The 22,749-nt window shown below is 38.2% G+C and overlaps 2 protein-coding genes across 2 annotated transcripts in view; one reads left to right on the forward strand and one right to left on the reverse strand.

Annotated features, from left to right (window-relative positions):
- Positions 1-538: 538 nt before the first annotated feature.
- On the reverse strand, positions 539-20,051 carry LOC139444733 (twinfilin-1-like). The gene is made up of 10 exons (XM_071225667.1): positions 19,958-20,051; positions 19,485-19,562; positions 17,214-17,266; positions 16,654-16,785; positions 15,024-15,119; positions 14,590-14,694; positions 10,167-10,292; positions 9,383-9,536; positions 8,103-8,224; positions 539-6,180 (listed from the first exon to the last, which is right to left on the reverse strand). Exons 1-10 carry the CDS (start codon positions 19,980-19,982, stop codon positions 6,022-6,024), a joined length of 1,050 nt encoding a protein of 349 aa, XP_071081768.1. The 5' UTR covers positions 19,983-20,051; the 3' UTR covers positions 539-6,021.
- A 225-nt stretch (positions 20,052-20,276) lies between these two features.
- Positions 20,277-22,749, forward strand: part of LOC139445059 (uncharacterized) — a 12,940-nt gene continuing 10,467 nt past the window's right edge. The window contains exons 1-4 of the mRNA XM_071226135.1: positions 20,277-20,539; positions 21,534-21,628; positions 22,162-22,330; positions 22,691-22,749. The exon at positions 22,691-22,749 is cut by the window's right edge and continues 53 nt beyond it. Of these exons, the coding sequence (XP_071082236.1) occupies positions 20,359-20,539; positions 21,534-21,628; positions 22,162-22,330; positions 22,691-22,749 (504 nt within the window). The 5' untranslated portion in view covers positions 20,277-20,358. The remainder of the gene's footprint in view (positions 20,540-21,533; positions 21,629-22,161; positions 22,331-22,690) is intronic.

The following is a 22,749-nucleotide window of genomic DNA, read 5'->3' on the forward strand; positions in this document are numbered from 1 at the left end:
TAGAAGGCCTGGTCGGTATACTTTGTCTGAGTCGGGTATCCATGTTAAACTGTGGCATTATATCTCACTGGGCTTGCATGTGAAGATTCCGGGGTAGAATAGGTCTTCAGCAACCCATGCTTGCCGTAAAAGGTGACTATGCTTGTCGTAAAAGGCGAATAACAGGATCGGGTGGTCAGACTCGCTGACTTGGTTGATGCATGTCATTGATACCAATTGCGTGGATCGATGTTCATGATATTAATCACTGGATTGTCTGGTCCAGACTCGATTATTTACAGACCGCCGTCATATAGCAGGAATATTGCTGAATGCGGCGTTAAACAACAAACCAACCAACCAAACTCAGTAACACACACGTGCATGAACTTCCCTATGTAAGTGCAATACTCTTCAAGGTGACGCTAAACCCCATTTCACCTCATCCCACATCACCTTTACATCTACCTGCAAAGACCTCTGTTCCTCCAGAGCACCTGTCAACCTCTGAGCTCCAACCATGAACACTTCATGATAACGGCAACAACTCAATGGGAGAACAAATCATTGTTTTATTCATTAGTATCAATATTTACATGAAAGGTATTATACAGAATATTTGCTAACAATCTCGACACTCCTTGTTGACAGGTATCACGGTTAACAACGGAGGCAAGCAGAGCCTTCAGCAGAGCTCCACCGGAACACTCCTACATAGAAAGTATAGATTGCACCACAGTATGGAAAACACAGATGAAGCATGGTGAGGCGGATGAACTGACCACTGAATTATCATAATCATAGTCATAATCAATAATTACTGGTAGTAGCCATCTCAAATCTGCAGAAATTCACAAAAGCAATAATTACTATATTCATTAAAACTGTTTATAAAATAAATTTCTTACTAATTACTTTGTATGTTTGAACATAATTATTTCAATTCATTTTTTATGAATAAATTCACAATTCACTTTTCAATCAGGAATATTCTGAAAACTTCACACTTGCTCTATGATAACTTCCATATTAATGTCAGTAGGTATCAGCTAATCAGACATCATATTTCTATCCACTTTCTAGGAGACATTTTGCAAGGTTTCCACACCTTTGAGATAGTTGTTCATATCATAAACTGCCCAGGAGTGTACAAGGTAAAACTATGTACATACATACAAACAATGCACTTCATATCCATATATACATTGTTAATAGTTAGCAATAAGCAAAGATGTATAAACAGGTTGAACCCAACAACCAGAACTCACCTGAAATATACTTAACAAAACTTTGGGATCATGAATATTTAGAGGGTATTTTTTATTTGTTTTTGTAGTTGTTGTATTTTTTATGAAATTGTGTCTTCAGTCATAATTAAAAAAAAATATCCCCCCAAATATTCATTATCCTTAACTTTTTTTGTTCAGTATAGTATGAAAGTCAAGGAATGAAAGAAAAATACCCATCCGGAAGTCAAAGCTAAGCTAAGCACATGATCAAACAAGTCGGAAACAGATAAGACAGCACTATTAGAAAATAACATGTTCCATCAAAATACGATTTGCAAAATATATTTGACAGTCAAAGTACAGCTGCGGTTGGTGCTGTTATCAGCAGGGTGGACGGTTGTCTGACAACGTGGTTGATGATTTCCAGAAATAAACATGACGTGTACATCTACCGATCTAGTTGCATAAAACCATCAAAATATAATCAGCCATAACACTCTCAACACCGTTTCAACCATTGAACTTTTACTCATAACTATTTTATTTATTCTCCTGAATTAATAGATAACATTTTGGTCATAGATTCCGTAAAAGTTATTGGTACACACTGGGTTCTTGACAACTTTGAGGAGTTCCAAATTCTATTGTCAAAATTTGGACTAAGTCTTTAATTGTTAATTTTTAACACTGCACACATAACCCTATAATCACCACAATGTTTTCTTGAATTTGACTTCTGGGGGGATAAAGCTTGAAAAGTATTTGTTCGTCTTCGCAAATATGGATGCAATGACTGACAGCGACAGTTTCTTCTGTATTATATATAGAATCTAAATGTAGGGCCACAAGGCAAAGAAATAATGTTGCCATGCTGGTGAAGTAATAAGAGTTACCCGCCCTTACTCTGTACTGAGACCGGACAGATAAGGATGTAATTCTCCAGTGGTACATGATGAAAATGGAAATGACAATCATTTTAATTAAATATGTTAAAGTTTATGGCAAAATTTGTCATCACCTTCAAACTAATATTCCCAATTTCTATGGCTACACGAAGACCAACTACCATTTTACCTTACACAAAGGGCAAGGATGTTTTGTTTAAACGCAGAAGACAGCAATATTCCAGCTACAGTATATCACAGCAGTCTGTAATGATGAAGTCAGACCAGACGAACCAGTGACTGACTGAATCAGCAGCATTGTCTTGGGGGACGATGACAGGAATCGGCCAAGTGACTGAGTCTGACCACCATGATATTCTGTCAAAGACATCTTCTCCATGACTGCAGTGTCTCTTACTGTTAGTCATGTTTTTTTTCATTAAAGCAGAAACTGAAATTTGAACTATTTAGATAGAAGTATATATTGCAACATAATCATGTCAATGCCCTTACAAAACACCTGTAGGTACCTATGTGTTTCATATATTAAATATTCCTCTCTGATGCTTCATTCATAACATAAAATATACTCATAAACAACCTTGATAAAACAGCAGGTTTGTGTAATGAGATCTGTAACACTGTCTTTGTTCATATATTGTGACCTATCTCAACTTGAAAGCTCTCTTGATCATAGAGTCAGAAAAGTTTAGTTTATTTTTGTATTATTTGCCTTGAATTGTACGCATTCAGAACAACATCACCCATAACAATACCATTCCAGGACTACTGATATAAACATTGATTTATACTCTCAGTATACAGTTCCTTTTCCAGTGACAAGTATAAAATATAAATCAATCAGATAAAGAATGTCAAAATTAGAAATTACTAGAAAAGGGTGTTGAAACCCTACAAACACAGCAAAGCCAAGCCAACCACATTTTTGTGTTACATATGTACAGGAACATGCAGTGAACTCCAGACATATTGATGGAAATATAAATGGGAATGGCTAATAAGATAAACATGTGATTGACAATTGTCCTTGAAGAAAGCCGCAACAGTTTTCACATAATATTCTAACATTTAATGCAGTGACTTAATTTACTGATGTGAAGCAGTTCTTCTATAATAGTCAACATTTCTCTGTGTTCTTTTTTACCATCAGTATGCTATGAGTTAAGCACCACCAAAATCAATTTTCTTTTGTATGAATAGTATTTGTATTGCAACTCCTGGTGATCAGAAGTATGTTTGTTATTGTGATCACTCCACAATGTCTGGACGTAACTATCAAACAGAATGTTCACTGATATTTTCAAACTGATGAAATGGTTTGAACTCCTTATGATGTGTGATTGGTTAAAACAGAACTGAACATAAAAGAAATGGAATACCGAGTCTGAGCAAGCAATCAATAACAATCTGAATTCAACACAAGAGATCCTGAGAACTTCTATATGGCCAAGATTGAAGTCTTTTGTTTCTGGCTGAGGTAAGCGAAATCTAAGACAGATTTTGACATGCCATGAAAACATGTTTTGAGTTATGTGCCCTGGTTGTGTACAAATGATCAGTAGAGTTACCTGCCCTTGTTATGTAACATGCAGAGTTACCTGCCCTTGTTATGTAACATGCAGAGTTACCTGCCCTTGCTGTGTACAAAATGACAAAAGGGGCATTAATGACCCAGACAGAAACAAAAGACTTTTTCTCAGTAGAAACAGCATACCAGGAATGTTGGCAGGGCTAACAAAAACAAATACAACTTTGGGCACTTAAAGATGTCCGCTGGTATTTTTTCAAAGTATTTTCGTAGGTAGGTATTTTGTTAAGTTGAAAAAAGAAGGCAGTTAGCATGGATAGTGATCATTACCTTGCTTCAGACACATCAATGTCACAAATTACTATAAAAATCACTCACTGTGTGAACACATTTGAATAATAATAGAATTGAAAAAAAAAGGTATTTAACATTTTTAATATTTTAACCACATAACGAATGGTTCACCTACAAGAAAACAATTAATAATGCTTGAGCAAATAGAAGAAAATGTGTGCATTGACATATTTCCATTAATTTTGTGTGCAGTGACATTCTATCAGTGAGTGAATGAGTGAGTTTAACGTTGCTTTTAACTGTATTACAGTTATATCACGACGTGTCAGCTTAATGAGGGAGGAAAGCTCGAAGTGATGCAGACAATTCCATCAATGAGATACAGAGCTATCAGACATCAAGGTTACAATATAGAGAGGTCTTGGTTAAAAGAACATGGCATCACTTCTCCCACCACTTTTGTCGGCTGCCAGCAAAAACTGATCCGTTTAAAATTGGAATTAATATTGTTTTAAACCACCATATCATTAACTATTTGACCTTGTTCTATGATTTTCGGCTGCACCGATTGATATTGTTGTTTTTAAAAATGTGACATGACAATTTTAGCTGTGTATTCAATACAAAATCAAACCAGCAGACATCCTTAAAAAAATAAATGTTTGTTATGTGACAGTATACAGGGGGACTCTGGTGTAATGTGCTTCTATTAATCAGGGTTCATAACAAACTGGTGTGCCTGATAACATTCATCACTACTTGTCATTTTTCATAACCAGCAGGAACGGACAACCAGGTTCGACAAAATATAATTGGGTATATTCTGTCATGGTTAAAGTCACTGTGATCTGAACTGAATTTTTTAAGAAATGACGTAACTTACATTTTTTTATAGTTCTTAATGTGGAATAAAAAGTGGTACAATTCTGTAATTGTAGTCTTATACATAAAACACCTTTGCATTTTTGAAATGTGAATGAGTTATGTAAACGGTTCCAGATATATATTACATGACAGTGACTGAGTGAACCATGTACATTCAGGATAAAGTTTCCCTGTACTGTTTTGCCGATAATTATGAACTCAAAATAAATACAGAGAACATAATGAAAGAAAATTCAGCAGTTGTACATTCCTTGAAGTGCTCCCAACCAAGGGAGATGACTCTTCCTGTTTCAACAAAACGTGAACGGGACCATTTTTATACAAATACATTCAAAGTTGAAAAACTTTCATTCAAGATAAATTCTCAGTGAAGATCAATAATGCTCTAATGGCAACAGAATACTTCGAATTCAATAAATCATCTATACAATAAGATTTTTAAATTATAACTAAAACCATATATATATATATTGAATTATTCTACAAACCTACTTTTCACTTTTTGTCTTCCTGATCGTGTTACCATCTGTCATTCACAAACCAACTCATCAGAAATAAACTCTGATAACAAAAATATAGATTCTTTTATCATAAAAACATTTCAACATGAACACAACGCTCGTCATGAAAACAATAACAAAACTTAACCGTTCCTAATGTAAAGTGTTGGCTTCAAACATGAATACTGAAACTGAAAGCAACATTTTCCGTACAAATACATTCTTTTCACTTTCTAAACGTGTCAACTTATTCAATTAATCAATTTATACTCTGAAATAACAATTTTTTTGTTTTCTGGACAATCCAAGCCATAAATTTGAAAAATGGAAAAAAGAAGAGAAAAAGCTTGTCTAATTTAGGATTAATCTCGTTGTTTGTTTTTCTGATATCATTTTATTTTCATTTTTTTCTTTGGAAAGAGTTTTAAATTTACCCTCTTGCCTCACAAAAATCTTTAAAAAACAGAAAGAAAATTGGCCATATATTGTCAAACATCTTTGTTGAAACATCCCTCGTTGATGATAACATATCCTCCTTGAAGATGTTTACAGAAATAACCATGGTAACCGTCACTTTTTCCTATTCACATAATAGCCCTAAAGTAAACATAAATACTAAAGATCTGTCCTGAGCATGGTGCAAAGCAATGACGAAATGATGATGCTGGTGACATGAGGTGTTAGTCTAACCATCTGCCGTATCAATCTTCTCCTGCTGGTTTGGGTTTTGTCATTCTCCGCGGACCACGCCCCCCAGGGCCCTTTGGCTTGGCAAACGCTTGGCGCACTGCATTCTTCTTAGGGTGGATCTCCTCTTGCAAGAATTCTGCAGTTAATTCTTTTGGGTCATCAATCTCGATCTGTGAATGACAAATTATCACAGATCATTCAAGTTAATACATGTAACATTTGTAGCAAATAACCTGAAAAAAATGATAACTAAAAAGTAACGAATGTTACTTGCCCTAAGAACACTGATTTGTAGAACCAACTGCGATTAGTAAACTAGTTCAATTTCTACCCCCCAAAATCCTTACTCCTCATAGCTTATCTAAACGTTAATCAAAATACAATGGACAACATCTTAAGTAACAAAATAATCATTGTCAATGTAACATACCTTGCTAGCTTGTGTTTTTGAGATGTGTATACGAAGTATAAGAATTAGGCCATATTTCTGTTTTACTTGCTTTATAGATTTTTCCCAGGTAAATACCTGTCGGTAGGTGGGAAAAAAAACAATCTAATTTTCTTTTATTTTTTTTCTGCTCTACTACAGGTCAGCTGGTATAAAAAAATAACAAGAGTCATAAGAGAATGACAAATCCCCCGGCCCCCACAAATTCGTAAGAACAAATCATCTGACTGTTAACTGTTAATAAGTCCAAATTGATGAGAGAATTTTCTATCTAACCTGTCTGCCCGTATACCAGAGTAGTTATTGAGCTACCAAAACAATACCATGCACGGACAGATGGACGGATGGATTGACAGACAAACAAGGTGACGACTATATCCCCCTGCACTATACACGGGGGGGGGGAGGGGGGAGAGGAGAGAGGATAAGAATGGCTTAATGTGTGAGGAGAGCCTGCAACACAGCTTTTGCTTTAAGCAATGCAAACCTGACGAATCATGCAGGAATACTGTTGAGCATGTATGCATCTTATCAATTTTTGGAGAAAGAGTAAACTTTATTTTGACTCAAACGTTTAATCTATGTCAACTTCAGTGGGTCCTTGTTTATAATTTGTTAGTGTGCAATAAGATATCAGCAAAGCGAATTAAAAAAGAGAGCAAATTCTAACAAACAAATATTCCATTTTAACCAAGTGGATCCTCGGAGCAAGTGACAAAACAGTGTGGCCTTATTATGAATGAGTGAGTGAGTTGGGTTTAACGCCGCTTTTAACAGTATTCCAGTTATATCGCTGCGTGTCAGCTTAATGTGGAAGGAAAGCCCAAAGTGATGCAGGTCTCAGATGTTTACCACATCGGTGAAACCCACGAGCACGGGTATGGTGCTGACAAACCTAGAAACATAATCAGGGAGAACCGGGATTCAAACCCACAAGCATAGGTTGCTGGCGTGCCCAAGGGATGCAACTCTGCACAGCGAATCGCGGCTCCTAAGAGTAGTCTGAGTAGTCACATTCGGATCCTGCACTACGGAACAGTAAATCAGTCTGTGACTTCAAACACTAGTCCACACGTGGTAACATGATAAACATCTCTTGTACTGTTACGCTATCAACACACATGATTTGCAAGTACTGATGGTGGCAGTGAAAAAAATAATTCATGATTTTCATCTATAGTGAAACCACACTCTGACTTAGACATTACACCACTGCCACAGGCTTATCACGTGACAGGACTTTCTCTTGTTTGTAAACAGACCCACTTATTCTGAAATCAGAATGCAATCCTTTCGGTGTTCTTTACATATTGTTTTGCATACTACAACTTAGACAGTGAGGTGCATGACAGTGACCATATTTCTAGCTCTGTCGGGCTTTGATAACATCATGTGGTGCCGTAAATCCAATGTAAACAAATTGTTACTACAGGAATGGAAATAGTTTTTCACGTTTTAGGATGAAAAGTTAACCATTCTGTAACATATGTTATCTAGATGGGTAGACTCATCCGAACTGAAACAGATGAAACGATATGCAATATCTTGAATGGACTGTGTAAGAGGAGACAAATTGTCACATGGCGCTGGCCTGTGGCAGAGGTACTCGGCTGGCTGCATGGGTAGGAGAGGGGTGAAGCCTACCTTTTTCACAATGGCGATGCCGATGGACTTCTCCAGAGTGTCTGTTAGGGGGGACTTGCAGCTGGAGTAGAGCATCCTCTCCTTGATGGAACACTTGTACCCCGGCATTGAGTAGATGAACACTGGAATACAGGTGTGAGAGAGTGAGTGAGTGAGTGAGTGATGGTGAATGAGTGAGTGAGGGCGTATGAGTGAGTGTGCAAGCGAGTGATGGTGGATGTATGAGTGAGTGGGGTGAGTGAGTGAGTGAGTATGGTTTTACACCGCTTTTAGCAATATTCCAGCAATATCACGGCGGGGGACACCAGAAATGGGCTTCACACATTGTGCCCATGTCAGGAATCGAACCCGGGTCTTCGGCGTGATGAGCGAACACTTTATCCACTAGGCTACCCGGCCGCCCCGAGTGAGTGAGTGAGTGATTGTGGGTGAGTGAATGAGTGAACAAGCATGTTTGAGCGAATGAGGGTGGGTGTATGAGTGAGTTGGTGAGTGAGTGAGGGTGTGAGTGAGTGAGTTGGTGAGTGAGTGAGTAAGGGTGTGAGTGAGTTGGCGGGTGGGGGTGGGGGTGGGGGTGAGTGAGTGAGTGTTTCATGCAAGATACACAGTGACGAGCATGCACGGTTGTACTAGTACGAACTAATGCCGTTTTTATCATGGCGCAGTTGAACATGGGTATCCCACTCAGACACAGTATACTGACTGTGAACTGACCGGTCCTTGCACTATCCCCATAATGATGAGTGCCAGCAGGGAACAACAAGCACAATCTCCTAATTTGTTTAGAAATGACACTGTTGGAGATCAAACCGCCAACCTCCCTCTCTCCACGCAGAAGCATGAACTTCTGACTCGGAATCCCCAATTCCCTGATTTCTCAATGTTTTATATAGTATCCCAACTAAGCAAAAACTCAAAGATTCCGGGTTAAAACTGGTCCCTAGCATCCTATGCCTGTTGTATGAGGTGACTTAGTGGATTGGGTGGTCAGGCTGCAGGACATCCTGTGATGTCTGCATGTATGAGTGTTTCATGTTCAGGGTTTTCTTCTCACATCTAGCAAAAGGATCTTTGTTCAATGTGTTTGATGCAATCTATTGTTTTTTTACATGTGGCCATACCGATATAATGCACATATTGCTTGTCCGGGTAGATAGTTTCCCTTTTGCGAGATGTGAAATCAGACAGTGACAGTTCACTGGCAATAATATTACATCTTTTACAAAGTGGTATTATCACTGTGATTAACACAAAACAGTTACATGATGGGGTTTACAAACCTGTGTTTTCCATATAGTCTCCTTCGTGCGAGTGTTTGAAGTTGACAAGATGGTAGCGGGCGTGGTCAGTGGGGACTTTGGATGTGAGCCTGGACAGGTTCAGGTCTTCTTCTACACACTCAACATCCACCACTTCTGCCTTGAGATCTAAACTCTGTCAACACAGAGTAGAAAATACATCAGAGACAAGACAAAACATCATAGGTATCTTCAGATATCACAGACATGTTCAGACATCAGAGATGTGTTCAGATATCACAGACATGTTCAGACATCATAGATGTGTTCAGACAACAGAGACATGTTCAGACATCAGAGATGTGTTCAGACATATTCAGACACAAGAAATGCATTCAGACATAAGCTACAAGTTCAGACATGTTCAGTTATCAGAGACATGTTCAGACATAAGCCACAAGTTCAGACATGCTCAGTTATCAGAGACACGTTCAGACATAAGCCACAAGTTCAGACATTTTCAGTTATCAGAGACACGTTCAGACATAAGCCACAAGTTCAGACATTTTCAGTTATCAGAGACATGTTCAGACATAGGCAACAACTTCAGACATGTTCAGTAATCAGAGACATGTTTATACATAAGACAATTCAGACATAAGAGAATTGTTCTGGCATCAGAAATATGCTCAGATAAGGAAAACATGAGACATGGCAATAACCTACATGTTAAAAACCGACAAAGTGCAAAACTGCAGTACTTTCTTCTTACATCACCAAATTTCTCTGAAATAATTTTAAAGCGATGGAGACAATATGAACTTACAAGTTGAACATACGAGTACATGCCCTCCTTGTAGCCCTCGAGCTTGTCCCGGGCCCCTTGTGTGAGGGGGAACATCACCCCCTGGACCGTCTGGTGCTTCGTGTCTACGCCGATCTCCGCATGTACCTGCAACAGAGCATGATGGTCAGGCTCCTCTCAACTTGTGTAGCTAAAAGTGGAAATGCAGGCATCGTGTCTACCAACTCTGAACATTATTCAGATATATGATGGCGTGCCAGCTTCATGTGAGGGATGTCGACAGGGTTCAGACAGTGGAAGTGTACCACTTGGTGAAACCTACCAGTCCAGGTTTGGTACTGTGAGTGAGTTGGGTGTTACGCCGCTTTTAACAGTATTCCAGTTATATCGCGGCCTGTCAGTTTCATGTGGGAGGAAAGCCTGAAGTGATGCAGGTCTCAGACCTTTACCACTTCGGTGAAACCCACGAGCACGGGTATGGTGCTGACAAATCTAGAAACATAATCGGGGAGAACCGGGATTCAAACCCACAATCATAGGTTTCTGGCGTCCCCAAGGGACGCAACTCTGCACAGCGAATTGCGGCGCCTTAGACGACTGGGCCACCCATGCCCCCGGGTTTGGTACTGACAAACCAAAAAGGCCAATTTGGGTTAGAAACCATGACCAGCATTGCCTGGTGAAGCTAAGGGATGCAACTCTGCGCAGCAAATGCCACACCTTAGAGCAATGGGCTACCAACTCCCCTTCCATATTTTGACATAATAAAGTAAAAATAAAAACACAAAACTACATGTATAAATCATACTTAAACAGTAACCATGCTAACAAAACCATAATAAAAAACAACAAAGATACACATAATTTCAGAGTTTTTTCATTACCACTGAAAATATATAAAAAATTGTGCTTGTGTGTAATTGTAACACAACTACTTCAATACTTGCAAGATTATCTTATAATCTGATCATTTTACAGCAACACGATAAAACAAAAAATAAATTATTTTACAGGTCATAAAACTGATTAATTTAAGATTAGGAAAACCATGATAAATGGGGCAAACCAAAAAACAGCAGACATTGAAATGAAAACTCTAATGAAAGTCTGGATGAACTACTTGGCACCACATCAGCAGAAACTACAGCAGCACCGGGAACAACACAACAACCGTGACATGTATCACAAACATGCTGCCAGCTGGGCTCACATGCTCGTCACAACATCCACGCTTACAACACCAACAACTACTGACAACACCAGCAACAATGGCCTTCTCATCTCAGGGGCCTGTGGAGAGCCTAGTGATGGAAGTGTGCGAAGGGCATACGCTTTAACTTTGTCTGAGTGAGTGAGTTTAAACATGGGTCCAAAATTGAATTCTGGGTATACAGGGGTTATCTAGATCTACTCTCTACACAGATGCTGATATTCAGACCCAAGTCAACAGTAAATGACAGCAAAAATTCCCAGTTTGGTTAAAAAAAAAATCCCAAGACTTCAGAATTTAATAAAAACAAAGAAGAAAATTCAATAAAAAAAATTTTTGTTTCCAAATTTTCCTGCCAATGGTGCTTAGTTTGGAATCCTAGAGTGGGTGAGTTAAAATTTAACATTGCATCAGCATTATTTCAGTCATATAGCGATGGAATCCTATTTCCCTATTACATCACCACCAGCATGTCAGGTGTATGTGTGGGAACACCCCAGTGACACCTATATGTTTACCACTTTGGAGAAACCCACCAGCATGGTTAATGTGCTGGCTGAACGACCAAGGTTCACATTCGGGCCAGATCTGGCAATCAAACCCATGATCAGCAGATCTCCATACAGCTAAGGGAGGCAACTCTGTACAGTAAATAGTGGCACCTGGGCCTTCATATGTAGACTTGGCAGATATCAAGATAACCAACACTGACGACCAAAATTTTTGAAAGACATAATAAATACTACTAAGATCAGAAAGTCCTTTTATCTTCCTCATGTTAACCAAATTCAGTTATGAAAATCATGTTTTTCTTCTTTTTTCTCTCTCACCATACCATTCTGACTGATAGTTCTTTTCAGAAATCATATTTAGAAAATGATTTTAGCATTCAGTATTTCTCAAACACTGGTAGAGATGTCTCTACTTATAACCCACATAATATCTTGCACTTTAATTAAAAATCTTAAACTGATTAAGATATGATTAAAGGATTGAACGTAACATATTCATGAAGAGATCCTAAAAGCACAGACCCATGAAGATCCGGGGTAGAATAGGTCTTCAGGAACCCATGCTTGCCGTAAAAGGCGACTATGCTTGTTGTAAGAGGCGACTAACTGGATCGGGTGGTCAGACTTGCTGACTTGGTTGATGCATGTCATCGATCCAAATTGCGTGGGTCGATGCTCATATCAATCACTGGATTGTCTTGTCCAGACTCGATTATTTACAGACCGCCGTCATATAGCTGTAATATTGCTGAGTGCGGCGTTAAACAACCAACCAACCAACCTAAAAGCACATATCATCATGCACATATTTTCACACACACACACACAATCTACAAGCAGCCTCATTTCTTTCACTGCCATTTTACTATCACATTCAATTAGAACACAAATTGAATTGAACCGAATATGAACCGTACTGATGATATTTAATTGAATAGGGAGAAGGCAGTAATAAGTGTTGCATCCATTGTCTTATTGGACAATAAAATATATTTAAAGTAAAATTAATTAAATAGATGAATAAAGCGTATGACAAAGAGTACAGTTCTGTTCAAACTTGGCAAAAGAAACTGCAATTGATATTAATGTGAGTGAGTGGGTACGATTTTATGCCGCTTTTAGCAGTATTCCAACAATATTGTAGCAGAGGACGCCAGCAACGGGCTTCGTACATTGATATTTATGTGAAACATGATCATGACAATATCAGACCTAGTTTATTTCAGAGTAGCTAAACATCATAACTTTGTGACCCGAGTGCTGTTAGTTACTAACTGGGCATCCATACACAAATCAGTCCACATCTAGATACAGGATTACCTCGGCCATCTCGCGCCTAGCCTGATCCTGGCAACAGTATAGACATACATAATACAGGGGGACATAGGGAGTACATGCTGGGGAATGTCTTAACTGGAAAACTGGGGAAAATAAAGATTTTATAACTCACATAAAAACTGACATAAAACTGAACATAAGAAGTAACATTTAAATGATTATTGAGTAAAGTAAAACATGCAAATAAATAAAATTATTTATACCCATAAGTTGTTGTATTCAAAAGAAGAGTTATTTAAAGAGTACACTGTATATGAGGAAAGCACATAAACGTTTAATATCTTGACATCAGATCATAAGTGACGCATTCTTCTAAGATGAAAATTTTGGTCTGTCTTCATGATCTTAGTTCTCGAACAGCTGTACAAAACTAAATATACAACTTCACTTTCATTTAAGATATTTCAATCTTTCCATGATACACAAAACAAGTTCTTACAACATGTCACATGTACAATGATGTATATATAAATAGACTGATGTCTGATCATCCCAGCAAAAGTTGAATAGCATATGTTCGGATGAAGACACCTAGTTTTCTATCAGGTCATTACTCTAGATCTCTTTGTTTTTCTTACTGACGTTACCGGTAATGTAACTGTACAGGGTGCTCTACAGGACAATGTTGATGCATTCTTGCCATCTTGTCAACAGTCCACAGTCACCATGGTCACATAGACACACCTTGGACATCAAATTACTTGTTTTGTTTAAATTGTTTGTTTGTTTGTTTAACGCAGCACTCAGCAATATTCCAGCTATATGACAGCAGTCTGTAAATAATAGTCTGGACCAGACAATCCAGTGATTGACTTCATGAGCATCGATTCTTGCAATTGGGATACGATGACATGCATCAACCAAGTCAGCAAGCCTGACCACCCGATCCCGTTAGGCGCCTCTTGCGACAAGAATTGTCGCCTTATACGGCAAGCATGGATTCTTTTGTTTAGTATTTAACATGGACCTGATATGCATAAGTCTGCAAATGAACAAAATTAAGCCCATTCCTCCAATTAATGATGATTACATATTGAAACTGTTTATCAATGGCTTATCAATATGTCAAAGATGTAAGGCAGAAATCAAGCATAACATGTTATGTTCAAACAAGATCAAATGTAAAAAAATGAGCGTAAGCTAATCTAAAATTCTTAATCAAATGAAAATATATTAAAGCAGGACATTCTACCAGCTCGTATGGGGGCCTATCTCAGTTGCTCAAGCTTGTGTGAAGTCCATTCTTGTTCTAAATTTGCACTACCATCAACAGCTGCTTGCATGCAATTGGCTCTCAAGATTGATATGAGCTAGAAATGTTGAACACCGCTGATGAGAGAGTGGTGGAGATTATGTCACAGTCTGATGGCAGGTTTTGTCTCACCTCATTCTTCTTGATCATGTCCAGCTCCTCCTCGGCGTACGTGAGCGGCGCTGGTGCCTGCTGGGACTGCCGGTGTTTCCTGTAGCCCGCCAGTGTCACGTCCTCCTGTAAACAAACCCTTCAGTTGAACACATTTCACAGGTTTACCTGATGCCATTTTGAATCTCAAACCATAAAGCAGATTATTCAACATGTTGAAAGATATTGTCCTATTTGTCTATGTTAAGAATACTGATTATAATGGTAAGATGCATTATAAGATGTACGATAATAACTTACCTGATGCCATTTTGAATCTCAAACCATAAAGCAGATTATTCAACATGTTGAAAGATATTGTCCTATTTGTCTATGTTAAGAATACTGATTATAATGGTAAGATGCATTATAAGATGTACGATAATAACTTAAGGACAGAAATGCCACTATTTTACCTTTGCAGTTCCAAAAACTTCATCCTTGATGTAATTGCCGCCAAACTCCTTCCTCAAAGTGGCCCTGGTTCCAGCGTACAACATCTTCTGTCGGACCTGAAACAGAACATCAGTATCATACGGGGATAACAGTACAATTTGTCATGATATCATGCATACCTTGACAGTTTGGTGATGATCTTAGTATGGATATGAAACATACCTTGAGAGTAAGGTCGGGATATGAAACATACCTTGAGAGTGAGGTCGGGATATGAAACATACCTTGACATTAAGGTTGGGATATGAAACATACCTTGACAGTAAGGCCATGATATGAAACATACCTTGACAGTAAGGTCATGGTATGGTGCATATCTTGATAGTAAGATGACGGTCATGCAATGATACATTTAATTCTATGGTCACAAGTTTGTTTGTTTGGTTGTTGTTGAACGCCGCACTCAGCAATATTCCAGCTATATGATGGCGGTCTGTAAATAACCGAGTCTGGACCACACAATCCATTGATTGATATCATGAGCATCAATCCACGCAATTGGGATCGATGACATGCATCAACGAAGACAGCGAGCCTGCCCAACCGATCCCGTTAGTTGCCTCTTACGACAGGCATAGTCGCCTTTTACAGCAAGTAGGAGTTGCTGAAGACCTATTCTACCCCGGATCTTCACGGGTGCTATGGTCACAAGAACATGCAAATTCAATAAGCTTGTTCGACAACACAACCCGCTGAAGGTCCAAGCCGATGTAGTAAATCTAAGCCAACAATACAAACTTTTGGCTAAGAACTCTTGTAACTAGTACATATATCATCAAACAGAACTGCCAAATTATACATAATGCATATATGTGTTGTTTTGAATCTTGTACTGTGACAGAAAGTACTGAGATGCATCTGTCTTCAGGTAAACAGTTCAAGCCCTACTGATGAGTACAATACAATATAGACAAGGATAGGGAAACAATACACTCTAAATGAAGGTTGATGGCTACAGTCCCACTTTAAACAATGGGGTTTACCTGTGCCCATTTCATCCCATTACTTAAGTCCATTTACATTTAGAGTAGGTTCCACCTTGTATTCTTGTAGTCAAGCAGTAAAGGCTTGGCTGCTCACAAAACTCCAAACATCTCAGTTTTCACAATAAGTTAAGTGTGGTATAAGGGGAATGTTATTTTTCAGAGCATTATCATTTGCAGAAGCCTGAGGTCTGTCATTAACTGACTAAAGAAGGAGGCATCTGAACAATCCGAGGACTTCTACAAACGATAATGCCCTAAAAATAATGTTAACATTATTATAGCTAAAATGGATATAATTTGTAGCAAATCCCAAAATGAACAAATCAAACAGCAGCATAAATTTAGTGGCTGTACTCAAACCCGAACAACAGATGTCACTGATTTACAAATAGAAACGTCACAGAACAATATAGGATGACGTCACAGACAAGAAACGTGACGCAAATGACGTCACATAACAATAGAATGGGGAGCAGGGAAATGTGGGCTGCTATCAAGTGACAGCTGCCCGCAGATTTCTGATAACATGCAGGCATTTTTATGATAATTGTATCCATTTTAACTGTAATTAAGCTTAATGTTAAAGTAATCAAATGCATCTCACTGGTGAAAAATCAGGGGACCAACTGATGAAAATCCACTGAAATGCCGATCCTGTGCCTCCTTTTTCGTCTGTGCGGAAGAAGATATAGCATGGCTGCTTTTCCTCCAACAGCGGCAATATCAGCTGGTCATAATGTACTCCGGTCAAGGAAGTGGACATTCAAGAGTGAGTCAGTGACTGTAATATTGCTCAATGGCGAGGTGAGGCGATCGTGGTGATATGGGGTTTAACATTTAAGATTATTTCACTTATCATGCCTTTTCACGGCTTGCTAAGTATTCTTTACGGGTACCCACCTCATGTGAGCTTACGAAATTACTGAGCTACATGCTTTCAATGCATGTAAATTCTGATTTTACATGCCGTTTCACGCAAAATATTTGCTAACACCAAAGAGTTGGCGTTTTATTTAGTCATGGTAGTATGGTGATAAACATACAGTGTTTTCAGTAGCTCTACAAAGTATGTTTATGTCTAAATAACCCACATGCCAATTTTCAGATTGTTTTGGTTACTATGTTATTTAGGCGTAGGAGCCTGTAAATGTTTCTACAAAGGATATCATCCTCCCAAGTGTTCACAGGTTTTTCATTGTGAGAAAGTACAAGTTGTTCTGAAAGAAAAAAGAATATGAGAGAGAATGTAGAGAGAATAATGTTTATCATAGTTTCACATGTTATAAACATCATACTGAAACACGTACACAAAAAAATAAAATATAACATCTGACCAGGTATGGCCTACGAGACACTAAATATAAAATCATATGTATAACGTCATGATCAGGATAAGATAAATTAAGACATATACCTACACAATGTTAATGTTAAGTTAGAAAATTCACTGAACACACATACAGACAGGCACATATACAGACACATGCAGACGCACACATGCCAAATTACTTACAGAGACATGCACACACGCACGCAATCATACACAATCACGTAGACACATATACAGACACACTTATCATGCTTATGAACATGCATACTGTCACAATCCCCCCCCTCCCCCCCCCACACACACACACACTTCCCACCCGCACACTCTCGGAAACGAACACACAAGTGCATTCATCCAACAAACACATTACATTACATTAGTAATTACTGATTTACACACCCGTCTGTCTGTGAAAGTCAAGTTGATGGAATCTATTGGTCTTATGATATTGATTAATTTTTCACATTCTATTTACTGTCAACGATTAATGTCCTTGTACGATGACTGTACGCAATGTGTATCTGTTTCCTTTCCCTATTAACAGAACAATAGGGTCAGGGGTACAGCAAACTATATTATGTTTCATATTTCTCAAGACCCACCTGTCGCTAAAATTGCCCTCACCCTAAATATTCACAAAAACATTTAACCACTCTTTTCCAAATAATTAATTTTAACTTAAAATTTGATTTTGCTCCAGATTCTGACTTTTGGCACATCCATGCCATTCATATTTTATCCCATTCACAGCTCATCTTCCCGTGGCAAGAGAGTTAACTGACTATTAAAGTCCAGTTTCCACCCTTGCCGAACTAGGCTGGTATTATAGAGTTACATTTTGGCTGGACTAACAAGTCTATGCATAGTCCAATCAAAATCGCACACCGAAATCGAAATCCGGTTCGTAAACTGTCGTGCAGATTTCGGTCGATTGCAGGATTTGCAAAGCATGTGCACCGCCAACTCGTTGTCAGCAGATATTTTCCAAATCTTATCATGTTTTTAATTGAGGTGCTCACGTGATTTGATGTATTTCGCGATGTAAGACCCGTTTTATCACAATATAGAGCTTGATTATCAATCAGATCGTCCTGACTGGGCGCCACCATTTTCAGTGAAGCAAATGCAAGTGATACGAGAGGTGGAATCTGATTGGTCCATAGGAGAGGCTTAGGAGGGACATAACTGGTAATAGCCACTGGTGACGCTACGATGGAGCCCAGTAATTCCAGCCTAGTTCGGCAAGGGTGGAAACTGGACTTTTAATGTCAGTTAACTCTCTTGCCTCGGGAAGATGTTCACAGCTGTGGTAGCCAGTCTCTTCCTACTCTAAGCCATAAGGACAATATTCAAAAGAGGTGATGTGGTACATTAGAATTCAGTTTACTTTGTTTAGATTTGTACCTGCTAAAGGAATACAAAAATCTCCCCTAGTCACTGTTTGGTATGGAGCTCTGGCCAGTTGGTAGATTTGAAAGTTTGAATATAGAACTCAAACTCACTTCCTCTGCTGTTCAAATTTTATTATGTAATGTTATTATCTAGCAACTACCCGAAATTACCCTTCTGACACAAGCATTTCAATTTCACACATGGCACTACCGGATAATTACTATCTGACCAGAAACCGGAAATGGATACTAGAGTATGGAGCATAGTCCTCCTCAAGAACACTGGTTAAAACAATATATATCTGTTACATCATCATGATCATGGCATGCAAGTTTACTAATAGATGAAAGCCTATAGTGACCAAGGTCATGGATATTTTGAACTTGTTGATGACCACAAGCACAGGTATGGCACTGACATATCAAGAAAGATAATCAGGGTGATTTGGGATTCAAACCTATGACCATTAGATCCTGGCTCAGCAAAGGGACACAACTCAGCACAGCTTAATTTTATAAGAATATTTTGAGTTATGGTTACATGTGAGTTTTGCACCCTAAGTTTTAACACAATGTTGATAGACAATATGAATGTACTTTGGCTAAAACTGCAACATTTTACAGTACAATTAGACTGCTAGATGATAATTTTACTACATCTTTCATTTTTATACATTAAGGGCCTAATCTGTAAACTGTTACAAGCTCACTTACCATTTTCAATAGAGATCTTTACCAAACGAATACTTCCATCCTTACAAATGGCAAAGAAGTCTGCCAAATCTTTGGAAGCTGTAAAATAAAGTAGATATAAAAAAGAAAATTCTGTAATCAGTTGAAAGTTAATTCTATTTCGAAACCAACTTTTGAAAATGTCTGAATATTTAAAATAAATGGAAGACCAATGTCCTTGGGACTAAAACATCATCAAGCACATTACAAAATGTTTCAGTCCATTCAAACGATTCAGATTATCAACTGAAGCCAAGAATAATCTTTAAAATAGCACCTAAATATACACACGTAGGCTGTCTATTTACATGTTGATCTGTAGATGATCTCTGACATTAGAGGTTGTCAGGTGAAATAAACATTACGGTGTTAGTTTCATTATCAGGAAGGTTGAATAAGAAAACTACGTTTAATCATTTATTTACGATTCGAGACCTTATGCTACGAGGACTTACCTGATATTCCCGTTTGATGTGACATTTTTGCACAAGATTGATACCGGCCCAGTAGGAAGTGGAAGTGTCCGATTGAGGAAGCACACTCCCTCTTAATCACGTGACAGAAATGTCTAGGTGCCAGTAAAGAATATTTTCATTGGTGGTTGAACTTCCCCATTTGTCCAATCATCACACCGATACGAAAGGTGAAATGGCAGTCACATGATACCATATTTTCATACATAAAATTACCGCAGATTGGCTGTTTGGAATATATTGTCCAATGGAATCGTCTGTTACATTTTGCAAAGGCATGACCGCCAAAATGGCGGATTACGTTATTTCATCGCACATGTGAAAAGTTTCAGCATCGATTTTTCAAAGTTCTTCTTTTTGTCAGCTGATTGTAACCATCCACAATGAACATTGCCCATAAGATAAACGAGAAAACCCGAACGGGAGATGTATTGATTTCCGAGGAGGTGGATTTTTCTTCGCTCCTGCTATCAAAGCCTGTGATTCAAGGCCTCCTGAACTCTGGGTTTGAACGGCCGTCACCAATACAACTAAAAGCTATCCCGCTAGGCCGGTGTGGACTAGGTGAATAAATCTGTTGGGGATTTTAGTAACCGTGTGCTTATATGGAACCTTGCGATGGAGTGTACCTGCTGATGAGCATTAACTTGACATGAATGCACTTTGCATGTTTGTTAGTTCACCTGTGGAGTAAATGTAAATTAAGATGGTTTCGTTGCAATTAGACATCATCAAATAATCATGCACGTTTGAGAATGTTTATAACAACATTAAGACAACAATGCAGTTTACCGGGCATAGCCTGAGCTCTATCATCCACTCAATTACCGCGCTACTTAGTGCCACCGCTTCACGATCCAACGCCCGTTTTCGGTCTTAGGGAAACTTAGATCTGCACATCTTTATGATCCAACACCCATTTTCGGTGTAAGGGAAACTTACACGTCTTTACGATCCAACACCCGTTTTCGGTCTTAGGGAAACTTACGCGTCCTTACGATCCAACACCCCTTTTCGGTCCTTAGGGTTAGCTTGCTTTGGGCAAGGGTCAGCCATACATTTTTACCTTTTCAAGCGTTAATCCGATTCATGTCATGTTGACATAAACAATGGTGGGTGTGGTTTCAAGAAAAGATGAATGGGAGAGTGGACCGTGACATCACACACATGCGCAATTCATTGTTTACTGAATTACTGCTTGTTAATGGGTTGCTAAAGACCCGTTTAACGAGATCTGATTACATGTTATAGTGCTCGTGGTCCAGTGGTGGAGCGTTGGCTAATTAACGCATTAATCAAGTTAAGTGCACTACTCCCAACATGAAAAAAGATACATTGATTGAAATTGTCTTTGTCCTTGTCTCCGGGTAAATTAATCGCAGAATCCAAAAACATTTTGGCATATCTGGTGTAGCTCAGAATTGAGAGTTCAATATATTAGAGCTAACTGGTCATGGTAAAGTGATTATTGAAGCTGAACTTTCTTAGACATTGATGTGTAAATATGTGAAATTTTGGATGTTGTTGAGGGCTAAAAATGTCTTTGCTCTTTTTACAGATTTGATAGTTCAAGCAAAGTCAGGAACTGGAAAAACATGTGTCTTTTCTGTCATAGCTCTCGAAGCAATACAAGTGCAAAGCTCTGCTATTCAAGTGAGTGACTCATTGGTCATTGCCACACTTTGTTTTTCAAACCGTGCATTGTGTGGTCATCTTGGGTACATCGTGTAATATATATTTCCTATACAGCTCTGGGATGTTTTGAGACATTTATCAGCATGTCAATTGTTTTAACATGTTTAAGGGTTTAACACATGGCATCATGGCAAGAAATATTTACTGAACATGCGGTAGCTCAATGAAAGTGGGTTTTTTCATCTTTGGGGCAGGTCACAATCAGAAAAGGTTGTAAGTGACTTATGTATAACATATATAAAGTCATGGTCACAGTGATAGTCATTCTTAAAGCATGTTTGTCATTTTCATTTCAGTGTTGTTGATTTTTGTTGTTTTTTCAAAGAAGAGATTTGTCTCTCCTGTCTTCAGCATGTTCAGATATTTTTCAGATAAAAATCTGTAACACAAGTATATGTATTTAATTGGTCAGCCCTTTTATCATTGTCAAATTATGTATAAAACCTGATTTGGTTTTGATAATAATGATTATAATTTTGTTATGTTGACAGGTATTAGTCCTCGCTCCAACAAGAGAAATTGCTATACAGATCTGGGATGTGATAAAAAATATTGGCAGTGCCATGTCAGCACTGCGATGTCACACCTTCATTGGTGGTCTTCCACTTAGTGAAGATAAACAAAATTTGAAGAAATGTCAAATTGCCGTAGGAACACCTGGTCAGTTTAACAATATCAAAAAACATATCTTTAGAAATTTTTGTTTTTGTAGATGTAGAAGTTAACCTTTGAATAAATTATGTACTGTGGTACTAATGATGATGTATCCAAATTGGTGTAATTTCTGGGACTGGTAATTCTAGAGAATAGCCATTAAGTATTTTGAAGTAATTTAATATCTTTGAGCTTATTCAGTCTTCAAGAATTGTCGGTTAGTCATTTGAAGCAAAAGTGGGCATGGTGAGTACTTCAGTTGCTCGTATTTAGATATTAAAATGAATAATATGTTACCTGATTCTTGTTTTGATGACAGTGATAGTTGTATCTCATAACATACAGCATTCCAAGTCTGTTTTCCAGGTCGCATTAAGCAGCTGATCGAGACAAACTTGATGAATACTGAGAACGTTCGACTATTT

This window comes from Haliotis cracherodii, unplaced genomic scaffold, assembly GCF_022045235.1.
Source record: "Haliotis cracherodii isolate W230 unplaced genomic scaffold, xgHalCrac1.p SCAF_6, whole genome shotgun sequence".
NCBI classification, from domain to species: Eukaryota; Metazoa; Mollusca; class Gastropoda; order Lepetellida; family Haliotidae; genus Haliotis; species Haliotis cracherodii.